At 41.1% G+C, this 27,348-nt stretch overlaps 1 protein-coding gene across 5 annotated transcripts in view; it reads left to right on the top strand.

Moving 5' to 3' along the window:
- LOC136877555 (translocator protein-like) overlaps window positions 1-27,348 on the top strand; it is a 94,967-nt gene that overhangs the window by 12,778 nt on the left and 54,841 nt on the right. For all 5 annotated transcript variants that reach the window (XR_011018605.1, XM_068228680.1, XM_068228679.1 and 2 more), the window contains exon 2: window positions 26,964-27,075. Coding sequence is in view for 4 of the 5 variants with exons in the window: in XM_068228679.1 (XP_068084780.1) it covers window positions 26,964-27,075 (112 nt within the window). In the remaining variant the exon portion in view is untranslated. The remainder of the gene's footprint in view (window positions 1-26,963; window positions 27,076-27,348) is intronic.

Raw genomic sequence — 27,348 nt, 5'->3', positions numbered from 1 at the left:
CCCTTATAAATATTTATACAAGTGCAGTGTTTTTGCGCTAATTATGTTAACAGATATTCATCATCAACTGTAAAGCAGAACATTTACGTATAAATGACAGTGCGATTCTCAAAGGAATGTAATGGGTTAAAATGTACTTGCTTTAATGGACACTGTTACTTCTAAATGTTGCACATACTGTATTATTAAACTGTTTACATTATTTTGATAAACACACAAAGAATACTACTTGGGCCTATTCATTTAAAAAAAAATACAAGTACCGTATTTACGCGAATAAACCCCGCACCCTAACTTTAGGAAGGCTGATTTTGAAAAAAAATTGCCAACATTGACTCAAATAAAACCTGCACCCCAATTTCATGCCTCAATTTTTAAAAAAAAAAATATGTGGGTATTATTCGCGTAAATGCAGTATTTATATATCCAAGGGGCCTACCTGATAAATAACCGAAGGAGCTGTTAATTGCTGAGTTTCAACTGCTTATGCATTCTCACTTTCTCAAGTTCACAACCACAGATGCTGACCTTTCTCTTCCCCGTAAGCATTTTAGCTAATTCTAGTGAGGTGTTCTTCTCATTTATCGCTTTGGTGTAATTGTTAATGAAAATACTGCTTAAAACTTTCACACACTTTTTAACAAGCACTTTCAGAGGCACACCACATCTGCACAGTTTATCCAGGTGATTGATATTCATTTCACAAATCTGAATCCCTAATGTTGTAACTGCGTCTTGCTGATTACTTAATTTTGTAAATACAGGTTCATATGCACAGCTTATCAAAATTTGAAATAGTGCATAGACATTTGAACACAAGGTAATCAAGAAAGGCGAGGGACATTTCAGTCCCCCTCGACTTAGTTCTGAGAAGGATGAAAAAAGGTCCCTATCATATACCACCTGCATTTCATCATTGGATTGTAACATTACTCGACACTCATTACAGTTGATATAGATGTTGATTCCCATAGGGAATCTGAAATATTTGTCCTGAATGAGCAAATTTATAATACCAATATAAATGGTCCGTTATTGGACATTATAAATTTTCCAGCTAGCTCATTCTTGGTTGCCAGCGTTTCGCCCTCGTGTGCTAGGGTGGGCTCATCAGTTGGTACCTAGCACACCTACCAATACGCTGGCTAGTGCATACCGTGGAGACCACTGCGTAGGCTAACTGGAGCCACCGGCAGTGCCAATGCACTAAGAGACTTTGTCTCATCACTAAAAATTGATGCCTGCTTGGCCATCAGATGATATAGATGTTGATTCCCATAGGGAATCTGAAATATTTGTCCTGAATGAGCAAATTTATAATACCAATATAAATGGTCCGTTATTGGACATTATAAATTTTCCAGCTAGCTCATTCTTGGTTGCCAGCGTTTCGCCCTCGTGTGCTAGGGTGGGCTCATCAGTTGGTACCTAGCACACATCTATATCATCTGATGGCCAAGCAGGCATCAATTTTTAGTGATGAGACAAAGTCTCTTAGTGCATTGGCACTGCCGGTGGCTCCAGTTAGCCTACGCAGTGGTCTCCACGGTATGCACTAGCCAGCGTATTGGTAGGTGTGCTAGGTACCAACTGATGAGCCCACCCTAGTACACGAGGGCGAAACGCTGGCAACCAAGAATGAGCTAGCTGGAAAATTTATAATGTCCAATAACGGACCATTTATATTGGTATTATAAATTTGCTCATTCAGGACAAATATTTCAGATTCCCTATGGGAATCAACATCTATATCATCTGATGGCCAAGCAGGCATCAATTTTTAGTGATGAGACAAAGTCTCTTAGTGCATTGGCACTGCCGGTGGCTCCAGTTAGCCTACGCAGTGGTCTCCACGGTATGCACTAGCCAGCGTATTGGTAGGTGTGCTAGGTACCAACTGATGAGCCCACCCTAGCACACGAGGGCGAAACGCTGGCAACCAAGAATGAGCTAGCTGGAAAATTTATAATGTCCAATAACGGACCATTTATATTGGTATTATACTCATTACAGTTTCCGTGTTTATTTAATTTCTCAATGACTGTCTTGCTAGTATAACTTGCAATAATATAAGAATTTTCTGCATTTCAGGGGAGATTGGAACATGTGATATTTCATTTAATGCAGGTTCCAGGTATTCTAGATTATCAGGTACACTTCCTTTACTACCTTTTTGAACTGTCATAGTAAAATCACTAAAGTTCTGTTCTCAATATTTAACAGACTTGAGCTTCAACACACTGAACACGTTCAGTTTCCTTTCAGATTCCAGAACCTGTTCCACACACACATTATAGCTACAGCCACTTAGTCACCTATAGGCACCAAACCTTGCTTCTAAACAGTCTGTTTGTAATTTAGCAGTCAGAATGTAGGCCCAGTTACATGCATCAAACAGATGTTTGCATAATTCGACCAGTGAACTAAGTGTTTGGGTCATAGCAATGTATGTGTCATTACTCAGCTTTCCTTGTATATTGGTACCAGTAGCTGATAAGTGCCAGATATCTATTTAAGTATGTCTTTAAATTTTGAAGAAACACAAGTTTTGAATCATTAGCCCCACAGATTGGAGTAGCGTCAACATTTTTAGTGTTCAGTAGAGTCTCGTTAATCCAAACTAATTGGGACCGGAGTCTGTTCGGATTACGAAATTTTCGGAATAACCGGAAAATATTTTCTAATAATAATTTTATTGTTTTTATGTCCTGATAACTACTTTTATGGTTTCCAGAGACGCCTAGGTGCCGGGATTTTCTCCCGCAGGAGTTCTTTTACGTACCAGTAAATCTACTTACACGAGGCTGACGTATTTGAGCATCTTCAAATACAACCTGTCTGAGTCTGGATTGAACCTACCAAGTTGGGATCAGAAGGCGAGCGCCTCAACAGTCTGAGGAAAATAGTTTCTATAATACTGTACAGTACGTACTGTAATTTGAAATGTCCATTCTTTAGCAGTTGCATTAATAAAATACTGTATAAAATTACAGTAGAGTAGTTAAGAACCCGTAGAGAAGAAAACGACAATGAAAATGACAGTAGCGAGTGGATGGAAGCCGACTGTCATCAATTACAAACAGAGCAAGAAATTGTAGCTATGGTGGAGAAAGAATCTAGAGTTGATGAGGAACAGAGTGATGATGAAGAAGACCACAATGAACAACTAGTGCCACATTCAGATGCCGCGGCCGCCTTAGAACTTGCCATACGCTACGTCAAGCAACACTCCGCTGCTTCGCCCACTGATGTGATGTTTATGAGACGCTGGTTTAACACTGCGTCTTCGAGTAGGTTCCAATCACTATGACAAAAGAAACTAACAGACTTTGTAAAGATAAACGACCAGTGATTGATGGTTTATGATGTGTAATTATGTTTACATTAAGTTATTGTAGTAAAATATGACTAATAAAATGCAAGTAAATCTTCATTCTATAATATGTTCTTTCATTTTAATAAGGATAATTTTTTAAAAAAAATTGAATATTTCAGTTCGGATTAACAGGACTCTAGTGTAGTTCCATTTCATCGGGTGCTTTACATTGCAAATTGTCCACCACTTTGTGAACAGTGTGAAGAATTTGATAGTGTTATCACTAATGTCAACACCTTGTTTCTTCACTGTTTAATGAGTTACTGTACTATATTCTTAGAATATTGACAGCTAATGAGACATTTTGACGCTCTATAAAAGTAGGATATAAAGCTTTCCGTGACAATGTAGGTGCAAGTTTCAACAACATACTCTTTTCCAAATGAAATAAATCTTTCAGGTCAGAAAATCTAGCTTGAACTGTTGTATATTCACACATAGTGGTCTTGCTATCCTCAGTATTTGACATACTAATACAGGAAAAACCTTGCAGACCTTTTACTGGAAAAAGACCAATTACATCTTTGTTTTGAGAATGTAAAGATGAAGACATGAAAACTTGCATAGTGGTGGCTGTATCTACATCTACACCATTGTCTGCCAAACTCAATACCTTTCCTCCCTTATGTTAGGCCAATTTTAGAATTAAGATACATTTCATCTAACACAACTGATACCACCTTATCCTCATTCTGGAGAAATTTACTTTTCTCTTTCAAAAATGCTGTATGTGAAGCTCCTATGCAAAGGCTAATGAGTTCAACGATAAGATATCTATTAGGTTCAACCTTTTGAATACTAATTAGGTACGTGTTTATGTTACAAAGACCTTTTATTCAACTTGGGGACTGGTTTCGACATATATAATGCCATCATTAGCCATACAATGAATCACAAATATATAAGCAAAGACATAATAATCAAAACTATTGTGGATATGCATTGAAATATGTTCATTAAAATTTTTTAATGAAGACATTGGGCCAATTTTACCTAAGAATTGTTTAAGGTAAACATGATGTGGCAAATTCAAAACATTTGTCTGTCTTATGGACTGATATGCACCAGGAAATGAGTAGCACATTGTTGCAGTCCAAATCATGAGATCTTGGGAATATCTGATTTGTTTCATTAGAGATAGCTCGTACTGTTCTAGAGAGAATTTTTATTTTAATACCCTTTTGTGTATCAAAACTATTTAAATCTAGAGCCTGTTTCAAGATGTTTATTAGCAACTAACATAATCCTTTCATCAATTTCAATCATTACAACTCTGAAGATGACTCACCAGATTGTTGAACTTCGACCATCTATTGCACTTTAGATCATCTTGGCCTTCTGATTCTAGTATCCTCTTTAAGTTTTTTGGAGGCACATACATATTTTTGTAAAACACTTTAATATCCAAACCACTGGTAACCTTAAAACTTACTGTAAGTGATAGGATATCAGTAGATCCTTCATCCTTTACTTTAATAAAAAGAACACAGTCTTCATTGACTAATGAAATGAAATGAACCTCACTTTTAAAGTCATCAAAACTAGAAATCTTATCTTGTTCACACCAGTTGCTGAAATCTTGTTCATCTCTAATTAACAGGTGTTCTGAAGGAGTGGCTGGGTTTTTCCTATCTTTAGGGACCTTCACAGTGTGGTAGGAGGGTTGATTGGCCAAAAATACTGAGGTAGGCATCATATCTATGTGTTTCGGCTTTCTTCGGGGAACAATCACTGGTTAACCGCCAACTACGGGAAAAAAATTATCTCTAATTATAAATTTATCTTCAAAATATTCAATACACACTAGTGAATTATTTATCACTACAAAATCGTCACGGTGGATACATTTGATCCATGTCTGTCGTAGCACTTTATCATTAGGAAATCTAAATGCTGAAGTGTCTGTAGCATCGTAATTGGATTTGGATCCAGGCACACAACACGAATGACCCATTCTAATAAGTTATACTGCACTTGTTTTAAAATGTAGATAAACTAGATTTAAACACAGAACTGTAATAACCACCGACTTAATGCAACTCGAGGCAAGAACTACACTAGTGTTTCGCACATGTTTACAACTGATTGTGGCGCCGTTTAAGGCCATGGATGCTTCCTTGCCACTCCTAGCCCTTTCCTGTCCCATCGTCGCCATAAGACCTAACTGTTTCAGTGCAACGTAAAACAACTTGTAAAAAAAAAAAAAAAAAAAAAATACCTAGCTTTTTCTTAATGACATATTTTCAACAAACTTGGAAATTTATCAAACATTTACCCTGATAATTTATTCAACCCTTATTCCTCGTCCTATAAATGACTATGTACAGCTCCATGACTAAATGGTTAGTGTGCTGGCCTTCAGTCACGGGGGTCCCGGGTTGGATTCCAGGCAGGGTCAGGAATTTTAACCGTAATTGGTTACTTCCGCTGGCACAGGGGCTGTGTGTATGTGTAGTCTTTATTAGCATTTCATCCCCATCACGACGCGCAGGTCGCCTACGGGAGTCAAATGGAAAGACCTGCATCTGGCGAGCTGAACTTGTCCTTGGACACTCCCAGCACTAAAGGACATACGCCATTTCATCTGATAGAAGGTGAGCTTCTAACAGACAAGGTGTAATGTGAACCTATCTATTGTTAATTTATTTTAAATTGTTAGTAGCTTGGCGTACATTACATTAATATAGTATTTTCTCTATAGAGTAATGTAATGTTTTTGTTTTTTTGAGCCCTTCATTTTTTCTACCTTGTGGAATTAATAAGCAGCAGCAGAAGAAGGTTGTTGGTTTTACGACCCACTAACTACTTTTACAATTTTCGGAGACGCCGAGATGCAAAAATGTTATCCGCAGGATTTCTTTTATGCGCCAGATTTTATTTAGTGTGTGTGTTCTATTTTTTTAAATAGTGCCGGACTGCCGGGAATGTCTGAGGACATGGTCGGCTCGCCTAATGCAGGTCTTTCTATTCGGCGCCCAGTGTGAGAAGATGATAATGAAGTAAGAGAGGGTGAAAACCGATGTTGGCATATAGCCTCCTACTGTCGAATAACACTAAGGGGTCTGTTCAAGGCTTAACCCTAAAATGCATAGTGATGCAGATCTACATCATTATATTTCAAAGCACGTATAGCTATGACTGTGTATCTGTGTTGTCTTCTCTTAGGGTTAAATTAGGTTTTTTTTTTTTTACCAAATATGCATAATTGGATAATAGTTTAGATTAAATGGGTTGAATTTTTGAAAACTCGTAGGCCTATGTGCTGTTGAAATTTGTCAACTTATTTTTTTCGGGAGGGAAGGGTGTGCAAACCCCCGTAACCATCCCCCTGTAGTGATCCACGCATCGGATGGAGATGTTAACCTATAAAAACTGTGCCGTCTTCACTGTGAATATAGTTAACAAATTTACTGAAAAAATAAATGACAATTTTGGTGAGATTTGTTTGTTTCTAATACATTTTGTTCCATCATTCAGTTATTCACACTCCATACCAAGTTATTTCTAAAATGTTTTGCTTGGGCCTTTAATTGGCACCGAATAAATTCAGAAAACATACAGTACAGTTTGTTTGTTTGTCCAACTTTTCTCTCGTTTCTCTATGGGGCCAGGTATGATGTGAGATGAATCTGTCGTGGCGGATTTTTATGACCAGATGCCCTTCCTGATGTCGACCTCATCAGAGGAGTTAATGAGATGAAATGAATGGCATGATATAAGAGAGTAGGAAGGGACAGGGTTGAACCCGGTGCCGACACATAGCATATTCTTGTCGAATAGCACCAGGGGATCTGCTCAAGGCTTAACGTCTCCATCCGACAGATGGATCACCATCAACAGCGTCATATGCCCTCACTGCATATGAGCACTGTGGAGAGGTTTGGAATTTAAGGCTTTTGGCATGCAATCTAGTGATTAGAAATTGTATACCACCACCTCCTTTACTCTGCCGATTAACATTCTGATGGTGAAATTTTTTTTTTCGACCAACAGGACTTGAACCGGCTAACTATGGTGTCAAGACCGTTTAGACTTCAATGCATTAACGATCATGTCCACCAGGCGGGCTGAGAACATTTACAGTACAGTATATTGTTGAAATATTTATACAGGGGTGTCTGAAAATAAGTTACGAAAAATGTATGGGCATAATAAACCCAGTAATGTAAGAGAAGATCCGTCATCCATCTTTTCCTGGTTAATTGCCAGGTGTTCATATCTCTTATGTCCTGTGACATAGTGCACTGAATTCACAGCAGAACGTTCACAGTGAAGAGCGTTAATATTAGCATTCAAAATTCTCAAGTAAAATGCATGGGGTATGCAGAAATGATCAAAACCTTTACTAGTGAATGGAGTTCAGACATAGCGCCTGACTGAGGACTGCATAGCATTGGTTGTTTAGATGTGCTGTGCAGTTGGTAAGCAATACAGTAGAGTGCATTGTGTAACTCAACACATGTGCGGGAGGGAAGTGGAACGGCGGGGCATTGGGAAGTAGAAATTTTAGCATAATTTCCTGTAAGTTTCTGCACTTGTGACCTGTGCCGGGTGAAACACACTACAGAAATGAAATAAAAATGTTAATGTTCATAGTATGAATGATACATAAACAACTAACAGAAATAATTTATCTTAAAACATATCTCCTCAGTGGCATAAGGACTGTAAAGTCGAGCTGTAAAGGCCTGGCCTGTTACATCAGGAAATGCAAATAACGTAAAGAAGATATGTCATTTCTGATTAACACCTATCAAAACACAATAATGCATGGAACTATATTGGACTTAGTTTTATTAGCCTATATCCTAGGACACTCTATTCTAAACTTACCCTCTAATAATTGTCAATACCGGGCGAGTTGGCTGTGCGCGTAGAGGCGCGCGGCTGTGAGCTTGCATCCGGGAGATAGTAGGTTCGAATCCCACTATCGGCAGCCCTGAAAATGGTTTTCCGTGGTTTCCCATTTTCACACAAGGCAAATGCTGGGGCTGTACCTTAATTAAGGCCACGGCCGCTTCCTTCCAACTCATAGGCCTTTCCTATCCCATCGTCGCCATAGGACCTATCTGTGTCGGTGCGACGTAAAGCCCCTAGCAAAAAAAAAAAAAATACTTGTCAATACGCCGGGCTGAGTGGTTCAGACGGTTGAGGCGCTGGCCTTCTGGCCCCAACTTAGCAGGTTTGATCCTGGCTCAGTCAGGTGGTATTTGAAGGTGCTCAAGTACGTCAGCCTCGTGTCAGTAGATTTACTGGCATGTAAAAGAACTCCTGCGGGTTAAAATTCTGGCACCTCTGCGTCTCCGAAATTCGTAAAGAGTAGTTCGTGGGACGCAAAGCAAAATAACATTATAATTTCAGTAATTATTTTGCAAGCGTTGACATGCATAAAATGTACTCTGACCGGGCGAATTGGCCGTGTGGTTAGGAGCACGCAGCTGAGCTCGCATCCGGGAGATAGTGATTTTGAACCCCACTGTCGGCAGCCCTGAAGATGGTTTTCCGTAGTTTACCATTTTTCACACCAGGAAAATGCTGGGGCTGTACCTTAAGGCCACGGCCGCTTCCTTTCCATTCCTAGGCCTTTCCTGTCCCATCGTCGCCATAAGACCTATCTGTGTCGGTGCGACATAAAACAAACAGCAAAAAATAAATAAAAATACTGTGCTTAATCATTACAAATTTCATTGTGATTCATATTGACAATTATCAGTTACAAAATTAAATGTTAATTAAGAGAGTTACATTTGCCATGTGACTTTATGTTTGGGACAGTTCTGGAGCAAAAACAACCAACATGCATGGGAGGTGGTGAAGAAGTTCAACATCCAAAGGTATACCCTACGACATCTGAAGGTAGCTAGCAACCAGATATCGGTCTGGTACAACCTGGAGGCTAAGTCAACTGGTTTCCAGGAAGGTAACCAAGTGTGGCATACCAACCTGTATGAACGAAGAGGAAGTCTCTGTAGAAAGGTCCCCACACTGTTATTAACAGGATTAATGGCATAGTTTACAGGATGCAGCAGCCTTCCCGAGATCACTGGCGCCTTATCTTGGAGCAGCTTATGACTGGCAGCTTTAAGGTGGGAGCATTGTGACGATGAAGACAGAGTTCTGGGCAGCCAGTCGTACAACCAGTGAGAAAGGATAATTGTGTTGCACCTGTGATAGTGTGGATGGCACCACCACCTGGCAAAAGAATAGCTGCAGCGAATGGTTGAGCCTTGTGTTAAGGAAGCCCCTAGAAGAAGCTGGAACTCCCGTAATATTCTACAGCCATTTATAAAGAACACAATTGGCTCATGCCACTCAGTCTGGAGTTAGTCTTGAGTGTGTCAGTTGCGAGTGAAAGTAAGCAATACAAGGCGATCATGAGTCCACGATAAGTCATTCATCAGGAGCGAGTCCGTCAGATGGCTACACGGAGTTCAATGAAGCTTACTAGTTGCATGCTGTTCTGGAACAACACTGCGCTGTAAGAAATCATGTACAGAACAGGAGTTCAGCATGCCAGTGTACAGTGTAATCACATCTGTTTGCGAGTGTGAAGAAAAACTGTGTTGAATAGAAAAACTCAAATGCAGGTGAACTTGTGATTAACTGTAAATAGATAAATGTAAGGGTTAGTAAAAACATGCTACCTTTCTGTACAGTAATTTTAGTTTCAAGGACCCCTAAAACCCACAACAGTCTAAAGTATATTAGTGTGTATTTGACAGCTGTTTTGGGCACTGGTATTCATTTACCATAATATTACTGTTGATAAACTTAACCATAATAGGTATTTGATTTAATCCTGTATTTATCTTGCTCAAAAAACTGACTTTGAATCAAGTTTAAATGAAAAAAGTACAGGTGAGAACCCACTGTATAAACTAATGTTTGGGGAAAGAAGAAGAACAAGAAAAGGAGATATTGATGTTAGAAATTGAACCCGACAGGGGCATGATCCAAGGACCTTGGGTTGATATCGATCTCAGTAATTACGCACGCAATGCTATTAAAGGGAAAGAACGCTGAAAATGATTAATATTCATATCATTAATAGAGGTCATACCGAAACTAATTAATATTCATACCATTGAGATAGATAAATTGTGTATTTTAAAATTATTTTATGAGATTTCTTTGTCTGCGACCTATTGCGCAGTATTATCCTTTGTGTAGCGGGGGCCCCGCAGATGAAGCCAAGCCAACTTAGACCCGGGAGGGGTTACGAATGGGGATTCCCTGTGACATCACTCGAGAGAAGACATCCCTCCTCAAGGCTCACAGAATGAGGGGAAACTAACTTTTTCGAAACGGAATATATGAGCCATCTTGGAATCGGACTGGCCAACTTAATTACCGACGAGGTAGAAAATTAATAAAACTCGAATTAGGGGCTCATCTCCCGATTTAAAAGGGATGAATGCTACTGGGACATTTATTTAGAGTGTTTAATGTCCTCTTCCGTGATAACTTTCAGCAGGAGAAAGAATACTGTGTTGTTTCTGCGTGGAAAAGTACTGGGGCCATCTGGTTAGTGTCATGACAGCTCCTCGAGACCGGGACTTCACCCCGTGTGGTGGGGGAAGCAGAACATATTTTAATTAATTTAAAGAGATTCACCGAAGGATAATTGAGTGGTTATGTCTCAATCGCACCAACTAGATACTGGTCACCGACCAATCGTACTATTTTACCTCGAGTACGCCGGGAATAGGCGATACGCAAATTAGTGGAAGGGGTATCGCTCCCTAGTAAAAACTACTGCAGAAAGGAAGAAGCGTCAGTCGGGATTTGTGGCTTACAGGCGGCGAAGCTACGTGTTGTCGAGCTTCCAGTGATCTTTTGTTTGAGTGAATTTCAATTTAATTTACAAGTGAAATCGCGTACTGTGCGTAAATATTGCAGAGATTGGATAGACGTGATGCTAGGGTCTAAACTTTAAAGATCAGAGACGTGTCGCGAACATTAAATATAATTTGTAATAATATTATTATTATTATTATTACTACGGCGCTACTGTGTCGAGTAGTGACAAAGGTACGCGGAATCCGATACTGAATCGCGGATTGCGGAGTGAGGTCCGGTATCGTGGCTGGACGTTCACACCGAATGTAACTAAATAAATCTTGGAATAAATAGTGACGTGTTGTGTGCCTCAGGAATATTGCCAGCGGTTTCGTCAACCTAGAACAATGGACTCCCAGTTGGAAAGAAGAATGGTGCCTCCAGTAACTGCTGTGGTGCTTATGGGTCAGCACTAAACCCACAATGGACTCCCTGAGCTGACAACGGGTCATCGAGATGGAGATGAGTATAAATCATAATTAATATGACGTAATCAGATTGGGCGGGGAACAGTTATCATTACCTGACGCTATAATGTTAAAGATTGTAACTTCAGTAAGGTAGATGTGCTACCATGATACACGTAGCTTCTATTTACTTTATTTAATTAGTAACACGTCTGAGCAATCAATTGTAAATAAAGGGGTAACACGATAAGTTTGCATGCAGTAGTAGATTGACTTAATCATTTTATTTGGGAAAACTTGTAATTATTGATGCGTCAGGAGACTAATTTTTAGTAATTCAGAGTAATTCAAGTTAGGTTGTAGTTAGTCCAGCGAGGATATTGCATGGCTGGTAAATAGTGTAATTTTATTCCGTGAGCACCCAGAGCTACGAGATATGACTTCGGAACTGACATCCCAGGCCTCCACTGACATATATTTAGATAGGATGTGTACGATTTTAATTGGCAGGCTTATCACCATTTAAGTGCAAATTGAGGAATATTTAATTCATAATTGTATTACCGTGTGACGATTTTATCAGAAATCACAATTTAGATATGGATTAATTACACCGTCATTACGAGGAAGTTAATTATGATCACGCAGTATGGTCTAATTTCCAGGTAAGTCGTGTAGGGAGATGGTGTAATGATGAACCTAATAATAATAATAATAATAATAATAATAATAATAATAATAATAAATTGTAGTTATGGTAATCAAACAAGTATTGGTATCATAGGAACCGGTGTCGCGTCGCGGGATCATGATATTGTAAACGAATGTGTGTGTTGAATTGAAGTGAAGTATTGAGAGCCGATGTAATTTTGTTTAAGGAACAATGAGGCTCAGTTTATTAGTGAACGATCCCCGAGATGGGGTGTTTTGTTAAGAAAGGGCGTTATGCCTGTGAAGGCCGAGGCCAATGACCACCCGGCGTGTGGGGGCTGAGGGCAGTTGACCTACTGAGGAGAAGTGTCGGTTTTTTGTGTATTCTCGTCCGCTCGTGTAAGAGGGAGCCTTGAGTTGAAGAGAATGAGGGCGAGAGAATCGCTTAATAATGAAATATTCAACACGCCAGACTGATGTAGTCGCTAATAAATGACACGGCGATTGTTACCAGTACTTGTTAGTTTACTGCCATTACACACTTGAGTATAACGTAGTTTAGGGTTTTCAGAGTCCCACTTCCATCCCAACGGGTGTCAGTTCAGTTCCCGACAGCGGCATTGGTACCCCAATGCTCAACCGAAGGCTGGATGTCTCACGTGTTTACTGTATATAATTTGTGTTCTTTAAGGGTTTATGTATCTTGTTGTGATTATAATTGAGTTACCGATGGTGTTGACCATCGGGGTGGTGAATTTTTTACAAGTGAGGGTCGGTTCAAACCCGGGCGTTTGTTCCACATTTTTATGAGTTCCTTCGTGGTACTTCGTTGGGGAATAGCTGTGTGTTTAGTATAGGGATTGCTCAGATTCGTTGCATGCATGTTAATCCTATTGGTCAATGATATCACATAGCCTCAGTGTCTATGATAAGTGTTTTCCCGTTCGAATCTCGTCATAATGGATCGCTCTGCGATAGATAATACTCGGATCCATCACAAACGACTGAAAGTCGATAACAAACAACAACAATTGATAATAATCCATGTAATTCATTTGTATATAAATGCGTCATTACCATCATCATCATTAAGGCCTAATAAACCACGTGTATTAATCTAAACTTTAACCCGAATGTGTTCTCATTGTAATTAGGTATGACCCGTCTCCTACCCTGTATGCCCTTAAGCTTAGTCGAGTTAAGCGCCCATTTGTTTTATTCCAACCCGTTAACGCCCTGTAGACATCATGCCGGAGCCATTAGGTGTAGGGACGGGCACATACTTAAGATGGCGCATCCAAAGTGGGGCGAGATAAAAGGGCGTAAGTGAACTGTGGGGGCTCGATATGTCCGTAAATAAGGGCTACCCAGATTTAGGAAATTTAGCGCCATATAGAATGACATCCAATGTCTGGCTATATAAATACGGCCCAAGGTGGGACATATTCTACGGTTTAATAGGCGTATTTTGATGTTTAATAGGCGCATAATTATCCCACCTATTGCATACCATTAATGCAAAGATAGGGGCGTGTTGTGTTGTGTATTAGGCAAGGCATACTTGTGCGGCTTCCAGGAGTGGGCACGATTATTTTGGTAACCCATGTCTGCTTCTGACATTTCCACGCGAGGCCCAGTTCATTATGATTGAATAAGTGATACCTTGATGTCAATATTAAATCGTTTTATGAATGAGAACACAGTCATGGTCCAATGATATGAGCAGAGCCATGACATTCGAGTAAGCAGGGGCGTATCCAAAATTTAAGGGGATTAGTTCGAATCCCGGGAAACAATAAAATGAATTTCCCATAAGTGAGGTTTGAAGTGAATAGTGGCTTTCTCTTAGTGCATATCTATTCACGGATATTAGCCAGTGGTGCGTGTTTCGTCACCAAACAACCTGCTATTAGGAAATATATTGTACGTTAGTATAACCGTGGATGAGAAGAGGTAACCTCACGCCTACTTTTCTTTTTCGAGTGGCAGTAGGTTGATTTCATGGGTTCAGTTTGAGATTCTGATGACTTTGTGTGTTTGAAGGACCTCAATGCTGAGGGCATGGGTTGATTTACTGGCACTATACCACATGTGTTGGTATTTAAAATCGAGCCCAATTTTAGAATCACAGGTAAACCGGCAACTTTATTAACTGAATTTGAGGGCTAATGTTATAATCATTTTCGGAAATTTCCCGTTGCCTTCTTATATGGATTTCATGAACCTTAATGATGTTAGGCGGTTAGGCGGCTTCAATGATAGCCGTTTTTGAGGCTTAATTTGCAATGATGATTAGAGTAAAAATTATTGAAGCTGGAAGAACGTAAAGTTGGATAGAGGAATCCTTTCTTTTAAAATAAATAATAATTATATATTGTTGTGGTTTGTTGACGCCGACGTTAGCGAGGGGGGTCCTGTCATCTCAAAGGATAGCGACATGGATAGCGAAGCCATGCGGGCTTTGATGGAGGAGATTATGGTTAGCGTGAAGGACGATATTAAGACGCTTGGAAATAGGATGGAAGAGAACAGTGCGCAGATTAGGGAAATGAAGGACGGTGTGAAGGACGATTTAAAGGCGAATCGGGAGGAAATGAAGGACGATATTAAGACGCTTGAAAATGAATGCAAACAGGGGCGCGCGGAGGTCAGAGAACAACTAGAGAACTTTGACGGTAAATTAACACATTTTGAGGTTAAATTGGAAGAAAACCGAACCGAGACTAGTAAGATGATTGAGGAGAAATGCAGTAGTTTAATGAACAAAATTCAGGAGGTTCAACAACAATGCGAAAAGGGGGCTAAGGAACTAAGCGATAAAATAGACGCGGTTTCTCAGCTCAATGCCGTTGTTGAAATAAAGGTCGAGGGAATAGTTGAGCGGCTTGGTCAGGTTGAGACCGGTATCGAGAGAGACATAACTCGCGTGAATGGCGAAATCGTGGATGTAAATGAGAAAATCGATCGGCTGAATGGTGAGATGGAACAGGTCAGGTCCAAAGCGAATGACCGCGACACGAAGATCGAAGAGATAGTGGAGCAGGTCAAGGACAACCAGATAAATATCAGGATCGTTGAAGAAAGGACGGAGAAAGCCTTGGCGGTAATTGAGGCCCTAGACGAAAAGATTACGTCAGTATCGCAAGCAGCGCAGTCCGATACGAAACTAACTTTTGCCAGGTTACGGAAGGAAGTGTCAGGACAAATAGTAGGAGAGACTGCTAAACAGATCCACGAATGGAGCGAAGAGAAAGGCTCGAAAATGATGGTGAAATTGGAGATCCACGAAGAACAAATTAACGCGCTTCGCGAAGAAATAGAGGGAATGAAGAAATTAGACATCCGGGATGAACCACATTTCAAAATGGAAACGGCCGGAATGAAGAAAATGGAATTAGGTAGCGGATCACATCAAATGGGCTACAGTCTGTTCAAGGAGCAACTACCCGGCAATGAAGAGTATAAATTACCGACGATGGACGAGAGAACGTCGACCTTGCTTGGCCAAAATTCAATACCGATGTATAGCCTCTTACGTTCGGCGGATGATAAGCCAAAGAAATTCAAACCAGGCACTAGGACTACGCCAAAAAGTTTCCTCCGCGAGGTAGATGATTATATGGCGGATCATCGGGTACCAGCGGATCGGAAGTTACGTGTAGTTGAAAAATTTTTGGAAGACCAGGCTCTCGAATGGTTTAAAGCGTTCCGCTACTGTTTTGATAGCTATGAAGGCTTTAAGAAGCTATTTTTGGAAAAATACTGGGGTTTGGACACGCAGCAAGGACTTAGGTTAGAGCTTTACTCGAGGAGGTACGCTTCGGGAGGACCCACAAGGTTCTGCTTTATTTCACGTCCCAGCTGGTGAAGATGCGCGAACTGGACAGCCCGCCGACTGAAAGTGAATTAATAACCGCCATCACAAAGCAATTCCCAGCTGACGTCCAGCGCATGTTGATTGCGGCAAATATCCGTACGGCAGTGGAAACCGAGCACGTGTTAAGACAGTTGGATCAGACATCTCATGTCGGGCACGGCCGAGCTAGAAACGTAGAAGCCATCAACACGTTAAACGTTCGAGAGGGGGATCAGTCGGTAAACCGGAGTACTCAGGTGACAAGTACCCAGACTGATGCTCAGATAGGCAACCAGAACAGGAATAATAGGGATTGGAGGTCTCCGAAGTGGGAAAACCACCAATGGAAGTGTCGAAATGACCAGGGTAGGAGTCAATGGTATCAGTCAGGGAGGTACAACCACGGACAGAGCGGCGCACGAGGGCGACGACCTTACGAGAGAACACCCAATTCCTACTGGGGTAACCGTGGTCGACAGAACAACAGACCGCGAGAATACTATCGGGGTGACCTCAACGACAGAAGGAATGAGTCACGCCGTTACGTCAGAGATCTGCAAGATACCCAGGCCGGAAACGATCGGTGGAAAGATTCGATGCAGCAGTTTGCTAAGTCGGATGAGTGTCGAGGGGCAGAGAGCCTCGAACTACAGGCACATAATGCTGCAAACCGTGCCAGTAATCTTGATCCCCGCGCACCACCATATTCAAGTGGAGGCGGAGGTCAGCTAAAAAAAATTAGGAAAACCGAGTGAGGAGATAGTCGGATTTTCGAGGACTACCGACGCGAAGGGGGAACCGTGGACGTCCGTGACCATCGCATCATGGATAGTTCAGCCCGATGACCTCGTTGAAGATCCCGTTCAGGCATGTCCAAAACCAATCAGAGCGTTACCCGTCATTTATGTCCGTGTTAACCAGTTGCTGGTTCGTTGCCTTGTAGACACAGGCGCGAGCGTCAGCGTGGTATCTAAAGTATTAGTCAAAGAACTGGAATCGAAGCAATGTATTCCAATCATTCCGATTTCCAATATTAAGGTTAGAGGAATAATTCCGGACCGCACAACTACATGCAATAGCCAGGCCTATCTAGATTTGGAAATTGGGAACAACCTCATATCACATCCATTTATAATTTTGACTAGAATGGAATATAATATCATCATTGGAGCTGATTTTCTTCGGGAATTCAAAGCGGTCATTGACATGGACAAGAATGAAATTAGATTCAGGAACGATTCAATTCAGGGAGATGTAAGATTAAACGACTTCGAGGGACAACACGGGGAGGAGAAAATTTGGACCATGGAGATAGAACAATTGAAACATGAAGGAGGAGATTGCTTCCCAAACTGGGATGCCTATCGGGACGAGATGATCAAGGAGTTTGAAGGGATGATTTTCAAGTTAGAAGCGGAGAATGAAGGACCATCATTGGCGGAGGTAGTCCAAGAAAAGATCGACGAAGCGAAGATAGGGGAGGAAGACAAAGGCGCATTACAGAGAGTCATAGAGAGACACGAAAATGTATTTGGTTCACGTCCAGGGAAAATTCCAAATTTCAAATATTCCTTAGTCGTCAACAATTGGGAACCATTTCGGCAAAGACCATACCCGATACCTGAAAAGTTTCACGCTGGGGTGAAGAAAATTATACAGGAGATGGAGGATAACGGAATTATATCAAAATCACCCACACCATTTTTGAATCCCTTGGTCGTGGTGGAGAAGGGCAACGGTTCGTTGCGGGTTTGCCTCGACGCGCGAGCAGTAAACCAGCGATTAATCCCAGAGTATGACCAGGCCCCGTGTATAAAAGAGGTCCTTAAGAAATTCCGGGGAATGAAATTATTTAGTGGAGTTGATCTGACATCATCCTTTCATCACGTGGAACTTGACCCAGCCACCAAAATTTTGACCGGGTTTCTGTTTGATGGGCAAACCTACGTTTTTAACCGGTTACCCTTTGGATTGAAAACAGCAGGGTCAGCGCTCATTAGGGCACTAGATCGTAACCTCAGTGACGAAGTTAAACAGTTTACGGTGAGGTACGTGGATGACATCCTTATTGCATCTGAAACTTTGCCAGAGCACCTGGAGAAACTGATAAACTATTAGCTGATTTAGAAAGGAACAACTTCAAGGTAAACCTACCCAAGTCTAATTTCTGCCAAAGGAGTATCCTATTTTTAGGTCATGTGATCGACTCAGAAGGAATCATGCCCAATCCTGTTAAATTAAAGGCAATTCAAAATTTTCCAAGGCCGACGAAGGTGAAACATGTCAGGCAATTTTTAGGAGTTTGTAACTTTTTCGCGGATCATTGTCCGAACTATACCAGTATAGTTGCACCATTACAAGATCTCCTCAAGAAAAACAATAGGTGGAAATGGGATCTTGCATGCGATGAAGCATTTGCTAAAGCAAAGGATCTGTTGGCCCATAGTGTGAAATTAGGATATCCGGACTATACACAGAAGTTTATTGTGCAAACTGATGCGTCGATTATAGGAGTCGGGGCAGTACTATATCAAGAGACGCCCGAACCCGAACAGAGGATCACCTATTTGGCTTTCATGAGTCGCAAATTAAGGTCGCATGAGTTGAAATACACCGTGACCGAACTAGAGATGCTCGCGATCGTGACCGCTCTTAACCATTGGAAGAAATACATTTATGGGTACCCAATTGTGTTGAGAACGGATCACAAAGCTCTGACGTTCATGATGAAATCTGCATTAACAAGCGAGAGAGTCAGCCGGTGGTGCTTGTTTGTGCAGCAATTCGACATTACAGTCGAGCACTGCGCCGGAAAGGCAAATGTAATTGCAGACGCCCTCAGTAGAAATCCAGATCCGGAACCTATCGTGGTTAACCAAATACAGTTTATAGAACAAGGGGACCGCGAAATCATAGAAAGGCTGCGGACTATTGGTGAAGAACAGCAGAAATGTCCGGAAATGAAGAAGTTGATCGATTTCCTCCAACGTAGAATACAGCCAGGAACGGATGAATACCGTGAACTTCAGAAAAGATCCGAGAAGTACCAATTTTTTAATGGCATGCTGCATAAATTCGTGGACGAGGACCACACGCAATTCAGGATCGTGGTTCCAACGACGTTGCAGGTTGACATAGTTTGGCTCGCTCATCACGTTACAGGTCACGCAGGGAGAGATAAAGTGATTGCTACACTTCGGGAAACTTTTATCTGGAAAAATTTGAGGAAAATTGTTCAGCAGGTACTCCTTACTTGCGACATTTGCCAACGGGTAAAACCCAATCCATACCTACTTAAGCAAAAACCGAAGCCGTTGTTGCCAAGTAAACCTCGGGAACTGTTCGCTTTAGACTTTTACGGACCACTTCCCAAGGGAAAGAGAGGGCTTCAATACATTTTGGTATGCGTGGATGTGTTTTCAAAATTCGTCACTCTCTGTCCAATCCAGAAGGCAAATACTAGAGCCGTTATAAATCAGTTGAAGACTAAAATCATACCACGTATGGGCAAGCCCGAATGTGTTCTCACGGATCATGGGTCGCAGTTCACATCGGGAAACTTCAAGCGAGACATCGAAAACTTAAACATCAAACATCATCTAAGTTCAATTAGGCATCCGGAGTCGAATCCCGCAGAGCGGATAATGCGAGAAATCGCAAAGTTTTGCCGTATCTACTGTCCTAGACAACATTGGCGTTGGGTGGACGTGATTCCTGTTATCACAGAAAGTATCAACGGCACTATCCACGAATCCACCGGGCAAATTCCGTCAGTGATTCATTTCAACAGTTTTCCAAAGAGACCATGGCACGAGGTCTTAAAATGTCCGCAGGATCCTAGACTATCGGTTGAGCTATGCATACAAGAGACAGCAAAACATTTGAAGGCCCAAGCAGAACGAAGATTACGTCGTCTCCGTAACAAGAGGTACCATCGACCGCTGCGCGTAGGGGAACTTGTTCTCGTTAAACGACCAACAGTATCCGATCCACCTAACAAGTTCTACCACAAGTTCGCTGAACTGTACATCGGTCCTTACCGAGTTATCCAGAACCTCGACAACAACGCGTACAAGGTGCAAAGCATGGACGGCGCGACCGAAACCATCTACAACGCGGCAAATCTGAAGTTGTACCATACGTCCGGAGGCAACTTAGAAGACGTGGACAACGCTGAAGAACTTGGAGCAACGGATGAAGAAGAGGATGAGGATGACGGAGAAGAAGATCGACGTGACGTGTCAGATGAAGAGTCGGGACCAAATGAGGAAGCCGAAGAAGTCAATTATTTGGAGAATTTGTTTTCACAGAGAGATCTTGGGGATGAAGAATGTCCAGAATGTCAGTACCTAGAGAACTACAGAGAAGCATTGCGTCAGATAGCATATTATTTGGAAAGAGAGAACCAGGAACTTCGCCAGAAAGCAAAGGTTTGGAAACAGTTATGAATCGATATTGCCAATTGAATATTTAGCGACGAAATGTGTCCAGTGCCTGTACCCATTTCTTCTCGGGGAGAGGGGAATATGAACCCGACAGGGGCATGATCCAAGGACCTTGGGTTGATATCGATCTCAGTAATTACGCACGCAATGCTATTAAAGGGAAAGAACGCTGAAAATGATTAATATTCATATCATTAATAGAGGTCATACCGAAACTAATTAATATTCATACCATTGAGATAGATAAATTGTGTATTTTAAAATTATTTTATGAGATTTCTTTGTCTGCGACCTATTGCGCAGTATTATCCTTTGTGTAGCGGGGGCCCCGCAGATGAAGCCAAGCCAACTTAGACCCGGGAGGGGTTACGAATGGGGATTCCCTGTGACATCACTCGAGAGAAGACATCCCTCCTCAAGGCTCACAGAATGAGGGGAAACTAACTTTTTCGAAACGGAATATATGAGCCATCTTGGAATCGGACTGGCCAACTTAATTACCGACGAGGTAGAAAATTAATAAAACTCGAATTAGGGGCTCATCTCCCGATTTAAAAGGGATGAATGCTACTGGGACATTTATTTAGAGTGTTTAATGTCCTCTTCCGTGATAACTTTCAGCAGGAGAAAGAATACTGTGTTGTTTCTGCGTGGAAAAGTACTGGGGCCATCTGGTTAGTGTCATGACAGCTCCTCGAGACCGGGACTTCACCCCGTGTGGTGGGGGAAGCAGAACATATTTTAATTAATTTAAAGAGATTCACCGAAGGATAATTGAGTGGTTATGTCTCAATCGCACCAACTAGATACTGGTCACCGACCAATCGTACTATTTTACCTCGAGTACGCCGGGAATAGGCGATACGCAAATTAGTGGAAGGGGTATCGCTCCCTAGTAAAAACTACTGCAGAAAGGAAGAAGCGTCAGTCGGGATTTGTGGCTTACAGGCGGCGAAGCTACGTGTTGTCGAGCTTCCAGTGATCTTTTGTTTGAGTGAATTTCAATTTAATTTACAAGTGAAATCGCGTACTGTGCGTAAATATTGCAGAGATTGGATAGACGTGATGCTAGGGTCTAAACTTTAAAGATCAGAGACGTGTCGCGAACATTAAATATAATTTGTAATAATATTATTATTATTATTATTACTACGGCGCTACTGTGTCGAGTAGTGACAAAGGTACGCGGAATCCGATACTGAATCGCGGATTGCGGAGTGAGGTCCGGTATCGTGGCTGGACGTTCACACCGAATGTAACTAAATAAATCTTGGAATAAATAGTGACGTGTTGTGTGCCTCAGGAATATTGCCAGCGGTTTCGTCAACCTAGAACAATGGACTCCCAGTTGGAAAGAAGAATGGTGCCTCCAGTAACTGCTGTGGTGCTTATGGGTCAGCACTAAACCCACAATGGACTCCCTGAGCTGACAACGGGTCATCGAGATGGAGATGAGTATAAATCATAATTAATATGACGTAATCAGATTGGGCGGGGAACAGTTATCATTACCTGACGCTATAATGTTAAAGATTGTAACTTCAGTAAGGTAGATGTGCTACCATGATACACGTAGCTTCTATTTACTTTATTTAATTAGTAACACGTCTGAGCAATCAATTGTAAATAAAGGGGTAACACGATAAGTTTGCATGCAGTAGTAGATTGACTTAATCATTTTATTTGGGAAAACTTGTAATTATTGATGCGTCAGGAGACTAATTTTTAGTAATTCAGAGTAATTCAAGTTAGGTTGTAGTTAGTCCAGCGAGGATATTGCATGGCTGGTAAATAGTGTAATTTTATTCCGTGAGCACCCAGAGCTACGAGATATGACTTCGGAACTGACATCCCAGGCCTCCACTGACATATATTTAGATAGGATGTGTACGATTTTAATTGGCAGGCTTATCACCATTTAAGTGCAAATTGAGGAATATTTAATTCATAATTGTATTACCGTGTGACGATTTTATCAGAAATCACAATTTAGATATGGATTAATTACACCGTCATTACGAGGAAGTTAATTATGATCACGCAGTATGGTCTAATTTCCAGGTAAGTCGTGTAGGGAGATGGTGTAATGATGAACCTAATAATAATAATAATAATAATAATAATAATAATAATAATAATAAATTGTAGTTATGGTAATCAAACAAGTATTGGTATCATAGGAACCGGTGTCGCGTCGCGGGATCATGATATTGTAAACGAATGTGTGTGTTGAATTGAAGTGAAGTATTGAGAGCCGATGTAATTTTGTTTAAGGAACAATGAGGCTCAGTTTATTAGTGAACGATCCCCGAGATGGGGTGTTTTGTTAAGAAAGGGCGTTATGCCTGTGAAGGCCGAGGCCAATGACCACCCGGCGTGTGGGGGCTGAGGGCAGTTGACCTACTGAGGAGAAGTGTCGGTTTTTTGTGTATTCTCGTCCGCTCGTGTAAGAGGGAGCCTTGAGTTGAAGAGAATGAGGGCGAGAGAATCGCTTAATAATGAAATATTCAACACGCCAGACTGATGTAGTCGCTAATAAATGACACGGCGATTGTTACCAGTACTTGTTAGTTTACTGCCATTACACACTTGAGTATAACGTAGTTTAGGGTTTTCAGAGTCCCACTTCCATCCCAACGGGTGTCAGTTCAGTTCCCGACAGCGGCATTGGTACCCCAATGCTCAACCGAAGGCTGGATGTCTCACGTGTTTACTGTATATAATTTGTGTTCTTTAAGGGTTTATGTATCTTGTTGTGATTATAATTGAGTTACCGATGGTGTTGACCATCGGGGTGGTGAATTTTTTACAAGTGAGGGTCGGTTCAAACCCGGGCGTTTGTTCCACATTTTTATGAGTTCCTTCGTGGTACTTCGTTGGGGAATAGCTGTGTGTTTAGTATAGGGATTGCTCAGATTCGTTGCATGCATGTTAATCCTATTGGTCAATGATATCACATAGCCTCAGTGTCTATGATAAGTGTTTTCCCGTTCGAATCTCGTCATAATGGATCGCTCTGCGATAGATAATACTCGGATCCATCACAAACGACTGAAAGTCGATAACAAACAACAACAATTGATAATAATCCATGTAATTCATTTGTATATAAATGCGTCATTACCATCATCATCATTAAGGCCTAATAAACCACGTGTATTAATCTAAACTTTAACCCGAATGTGTTCTCATTGTAATTAGGTATGACCCGTCTCCTACCCTGTATGCCCTTAAGCTTAGTCGAGTTAAGCGCCCATTTGTTTTATTCCAACCCGTTAACGCCCTGTAGACATCATGCCGGAGCCATTAGGTGTAGGGACGGGCACAAAATAGAGGAAGCCATACAAAAGATGAAGAGCGGTAAAGCAGCAGGAGTGGATGAGGTAACTACGGAAATGATAAAAGCAGCAGGACCAATAGGGCTACAGTGGCTGTATAGATTATTTAGAATAATCTGGAGGAAGAAAGAGATCCCAGAACAATGGGGAAAGGGTTTAATTATCCTGATATTTAAAAAAGGTGATAAAAAGGAAACCACACCCGGGCGACTGGAGTGGTTCATTGATGATGATAAAAAGGAATGTAATAACTGCAGATGGATCATCCTTATTGCCCATGTAGCTAAGATATTTGAGAGAGTATTGGGAGGAAGACTGAGGAGGAAGCTAGAAGGAGAAATGGAAGAACAGTATGGTTTTAGGAAAGACAGGCAACAAAAGCCATGTTGTTTGCAGATGATGTAGTGATACGGGATGAGGATGAAACGGAAGTGCAAAAACAAGTAGATGTATGGAATCAAGAGATAGAAAAATTTGGGAAGAAAGTAAGCACAGAGAAAAGTAAAACAATAGTGATGACAAGGGGAAGGAAGGAAGGAAGGAAGGAAGAGGAATGATAAAACTGAATGGTAAAATTCTGGAAGTGGTTAAAAGTTTCAAGTCCTTGGGAAATGTAATCACAGAAGATGGAAAGATAACTGAGGAAATTGGGAAAAGAATACAACAAGCAAACAGCTTCTACCAGAGTGTAAGTGGTATTTTTGTGGAACCAACATGTCCCGAAGAAATGTAAGACAATATTATATTCAACCTATTATGAACCCATACTAACCTATGCAGCTGGATCGTGGGCTACAACAAAACGAGAGGAGAGTAGAATACAGGCAGCGGAGATGAAATTCCTAAGAGGTATCGAAGGCAAGACCAGAAAGGATAGAATTAGAAATGAAGAGGTAAGGAAAAGGACAGAGCCTCCGTGGCTCAGGCGGCAGCGCGTCGGCCTCTCACCGCTGGGTTCCATGGTTCAATTCCCGGTCAATCCATGTGAGATTTGTGCTGGATAAAGCGGAGGCGGGACAGGTTTTTCTACGGGTACTCTGGTTTTCCCTGTCATCTTTCATTCCAGCAACACACTCCATTATTATTTCATTTCATCTGTCTGTCATTAATCATTGCCCCAGAGGATGTGACAGGCCTCGGCAGCTGGCATAATTCCTATCCTCGCGGGAAAGCTTTTTTTTTTTTTTTTTCAGAAAAGTTGACAGAAAAGAGACCACGAGGAAGAAGTGCATAGAGAAGGGGGGAGGAAAACCAGAAGATGTACTTAAAAAAGGAGAAGAGTGGTGGAGAGACAGGCAGTGTTGGAGGTCCTTGATTTACAACACAACCCGGGAAGCTGGAAACGGGAAATGAAGATGATGATGATGTAATCATAGAAAAAAACTTGAAGATCTTAAATTTATTTAGGTATTCTCATTCAACATCATCAAAGTATTAAAATTTTATGTAATGATCATTTTCATGGTATTTCACTAATGCTTATGATGAGTCAGGATATAATACTTCTTTAAATTGTGGGATAAACAAAAGATAGTGTTATATTGTTTTCATTCTTCGATTTGACTTCACTAATGAAGGGAATGCATTATGTTCCTGAACTCTCCAGTTTGACACATACAAAGGATATGATGACATCCATCAAGGTTTTGGAACTAGCAACACTTATACATGCACACTGTTCCTATGCTTTTCACATGTAGATCCTAGAAAACTTTCCTAGTCAGTGAGCTAATTATATATTCAAGCTATAATTTATGGTTTTGCACTGATTATTAATTTATAATTATACCAAAAATTTAAAAAAAGACATGTTCTTAAAAATTCACTTTATAATCTGACCTTACTAGTGCCGATTGTGTAGATCAATAACCAACTACCCATAATATTTAAATATTGAGTTTTATTAATATTGTGTAGGCTTCACTTATAACACAGTAGGAAGAGGCACCAAACTGGACACTGCCCAGGATGATAAGCACCTTAAATCCAGACCTGTACAGGATAAGTAAATGATTGTTTTGAGGAGCATGTCAGAAGAGAGGATTTTGAACATAGCTCTGTTTGGACAGAGGGCTTGAAGGTGATCTATCTTTCTTTGTGACTTGTTGGTGGAAGTCCGGCTCCATGGCTAAATGGTTAGCATGCTGGCCTTTGGTCACAGGGGTCCCGAGTTTGATTCCCTGCAGTGTCGGGAATTTTAACCATTGTTGGTTAATTCCGCTGGCACGGGGCTTGGGTGTATGTGTCGTCTCCATCATTAATTCATCCTTATAACGACGCGCAGCTTTCCTACGGGTGTCAAATTAAAGATCTGCATCTGGCGAGCCAAACTTGTCCTCAGACACTCCCAGCACTAAAAGCCATACGCCATTTCATTTCAATTGCTGGTGGAAGTTATTGAGGCAAGGGAAGTTGTCAGTGTTTGAAAGGAGTCATAGACAGATGATGAAACGGCAAGCTTTCATACAATATCCTGCCCAGAGGCAATCTTGAATCAAAGGAGGAGGAGGGAAGGAATTTTTCATCAGCACGGAGAAGTGTTTCAGTTTGTTATTAGAACTCTGCTGTGTGTCTTCAAAATCAAGGTGACTTTGTATATGAGATCCCTTGCATGTTTGCATGTGAAAGTTGTAATTATGCTTCCTTTTTTCTTTCTATTCTCACTACCAGGCGAGTTGGCCGTGCGGTTAGGAGCGCGCGGCTGTGAGCTTGTATCCGGGAGATAGTGGGATCGAATTCCACTGTCGGCAGCCCTGAAGATAGTTTTCCATGGTTACCATTTTCACTCCAAGCAAATGCTGGAGCTGTACCTTAATTAAGGCCACGTCCGATTCCTTCCAATTCCTAGGCCTTTCCTGTCCCATCGTCGCCGTAAGACTTACCTGTGTTGGTGTGACATAAAAGCAAATAGCTCTATTCCCACTGTGTAATTCAGCTACTTGGGTAGATCCTGACTTATCTAATAGAATATCATGCTCATTACAAGTAGTAACTAGAGTACTATTAGAAAATGTAATACTGTATATTGCTTAAGGTATTCCATCATTGCAGATGCCTTAAAATGCCTGTAGTGTGGCCAGCAATTGGAGCAGCTATTCTGCCAAACATTGGAGGTTGGGTTAATGGCTATTTTCTTGTAGACCAGGTTCGCACATGGTACCCTGTAAGTATATCTCTTTAAAGGGCATTTAATTAAATCCATTAGCTTGTTAATAATTTTATCTTGTAATGAATGATGCGTGTGCAAAATGTGAGGCTATCGCTTTTGTAAATTGTGCCCGTTGTGAACTGTCTTTCTGCCTGTCTCACTGTTTATTTGATGAATTGTACATTGATTGTCTCGTGTAATAGATTTAGTTTGAAGTCAATAAAAAGTCACATTACCAGCATCCCAACGTATATTGTTTCTTTTCAACGAGTTGTTTCTTCCTTTATA

This window comes from Anabrus simplex, chromosome 7, assembly GCF_040414725.1.
Source record: "Anabrus simplex isolate iqAnaSimp1 chromosome 7, ASM4041472v1, whole genome shotgun sequence".
NCBI lineage: Eukaryota > Metazoa > Arthropoda > Insecta > Orthoptera > Tettigoniidae > Anabrus > Anabrus simplex.
The sequence above is the reverse complement of the archived record's forward strand: the minus strand, read 5'-3'. Positions and strand labels throughout refer to the sequence as shown.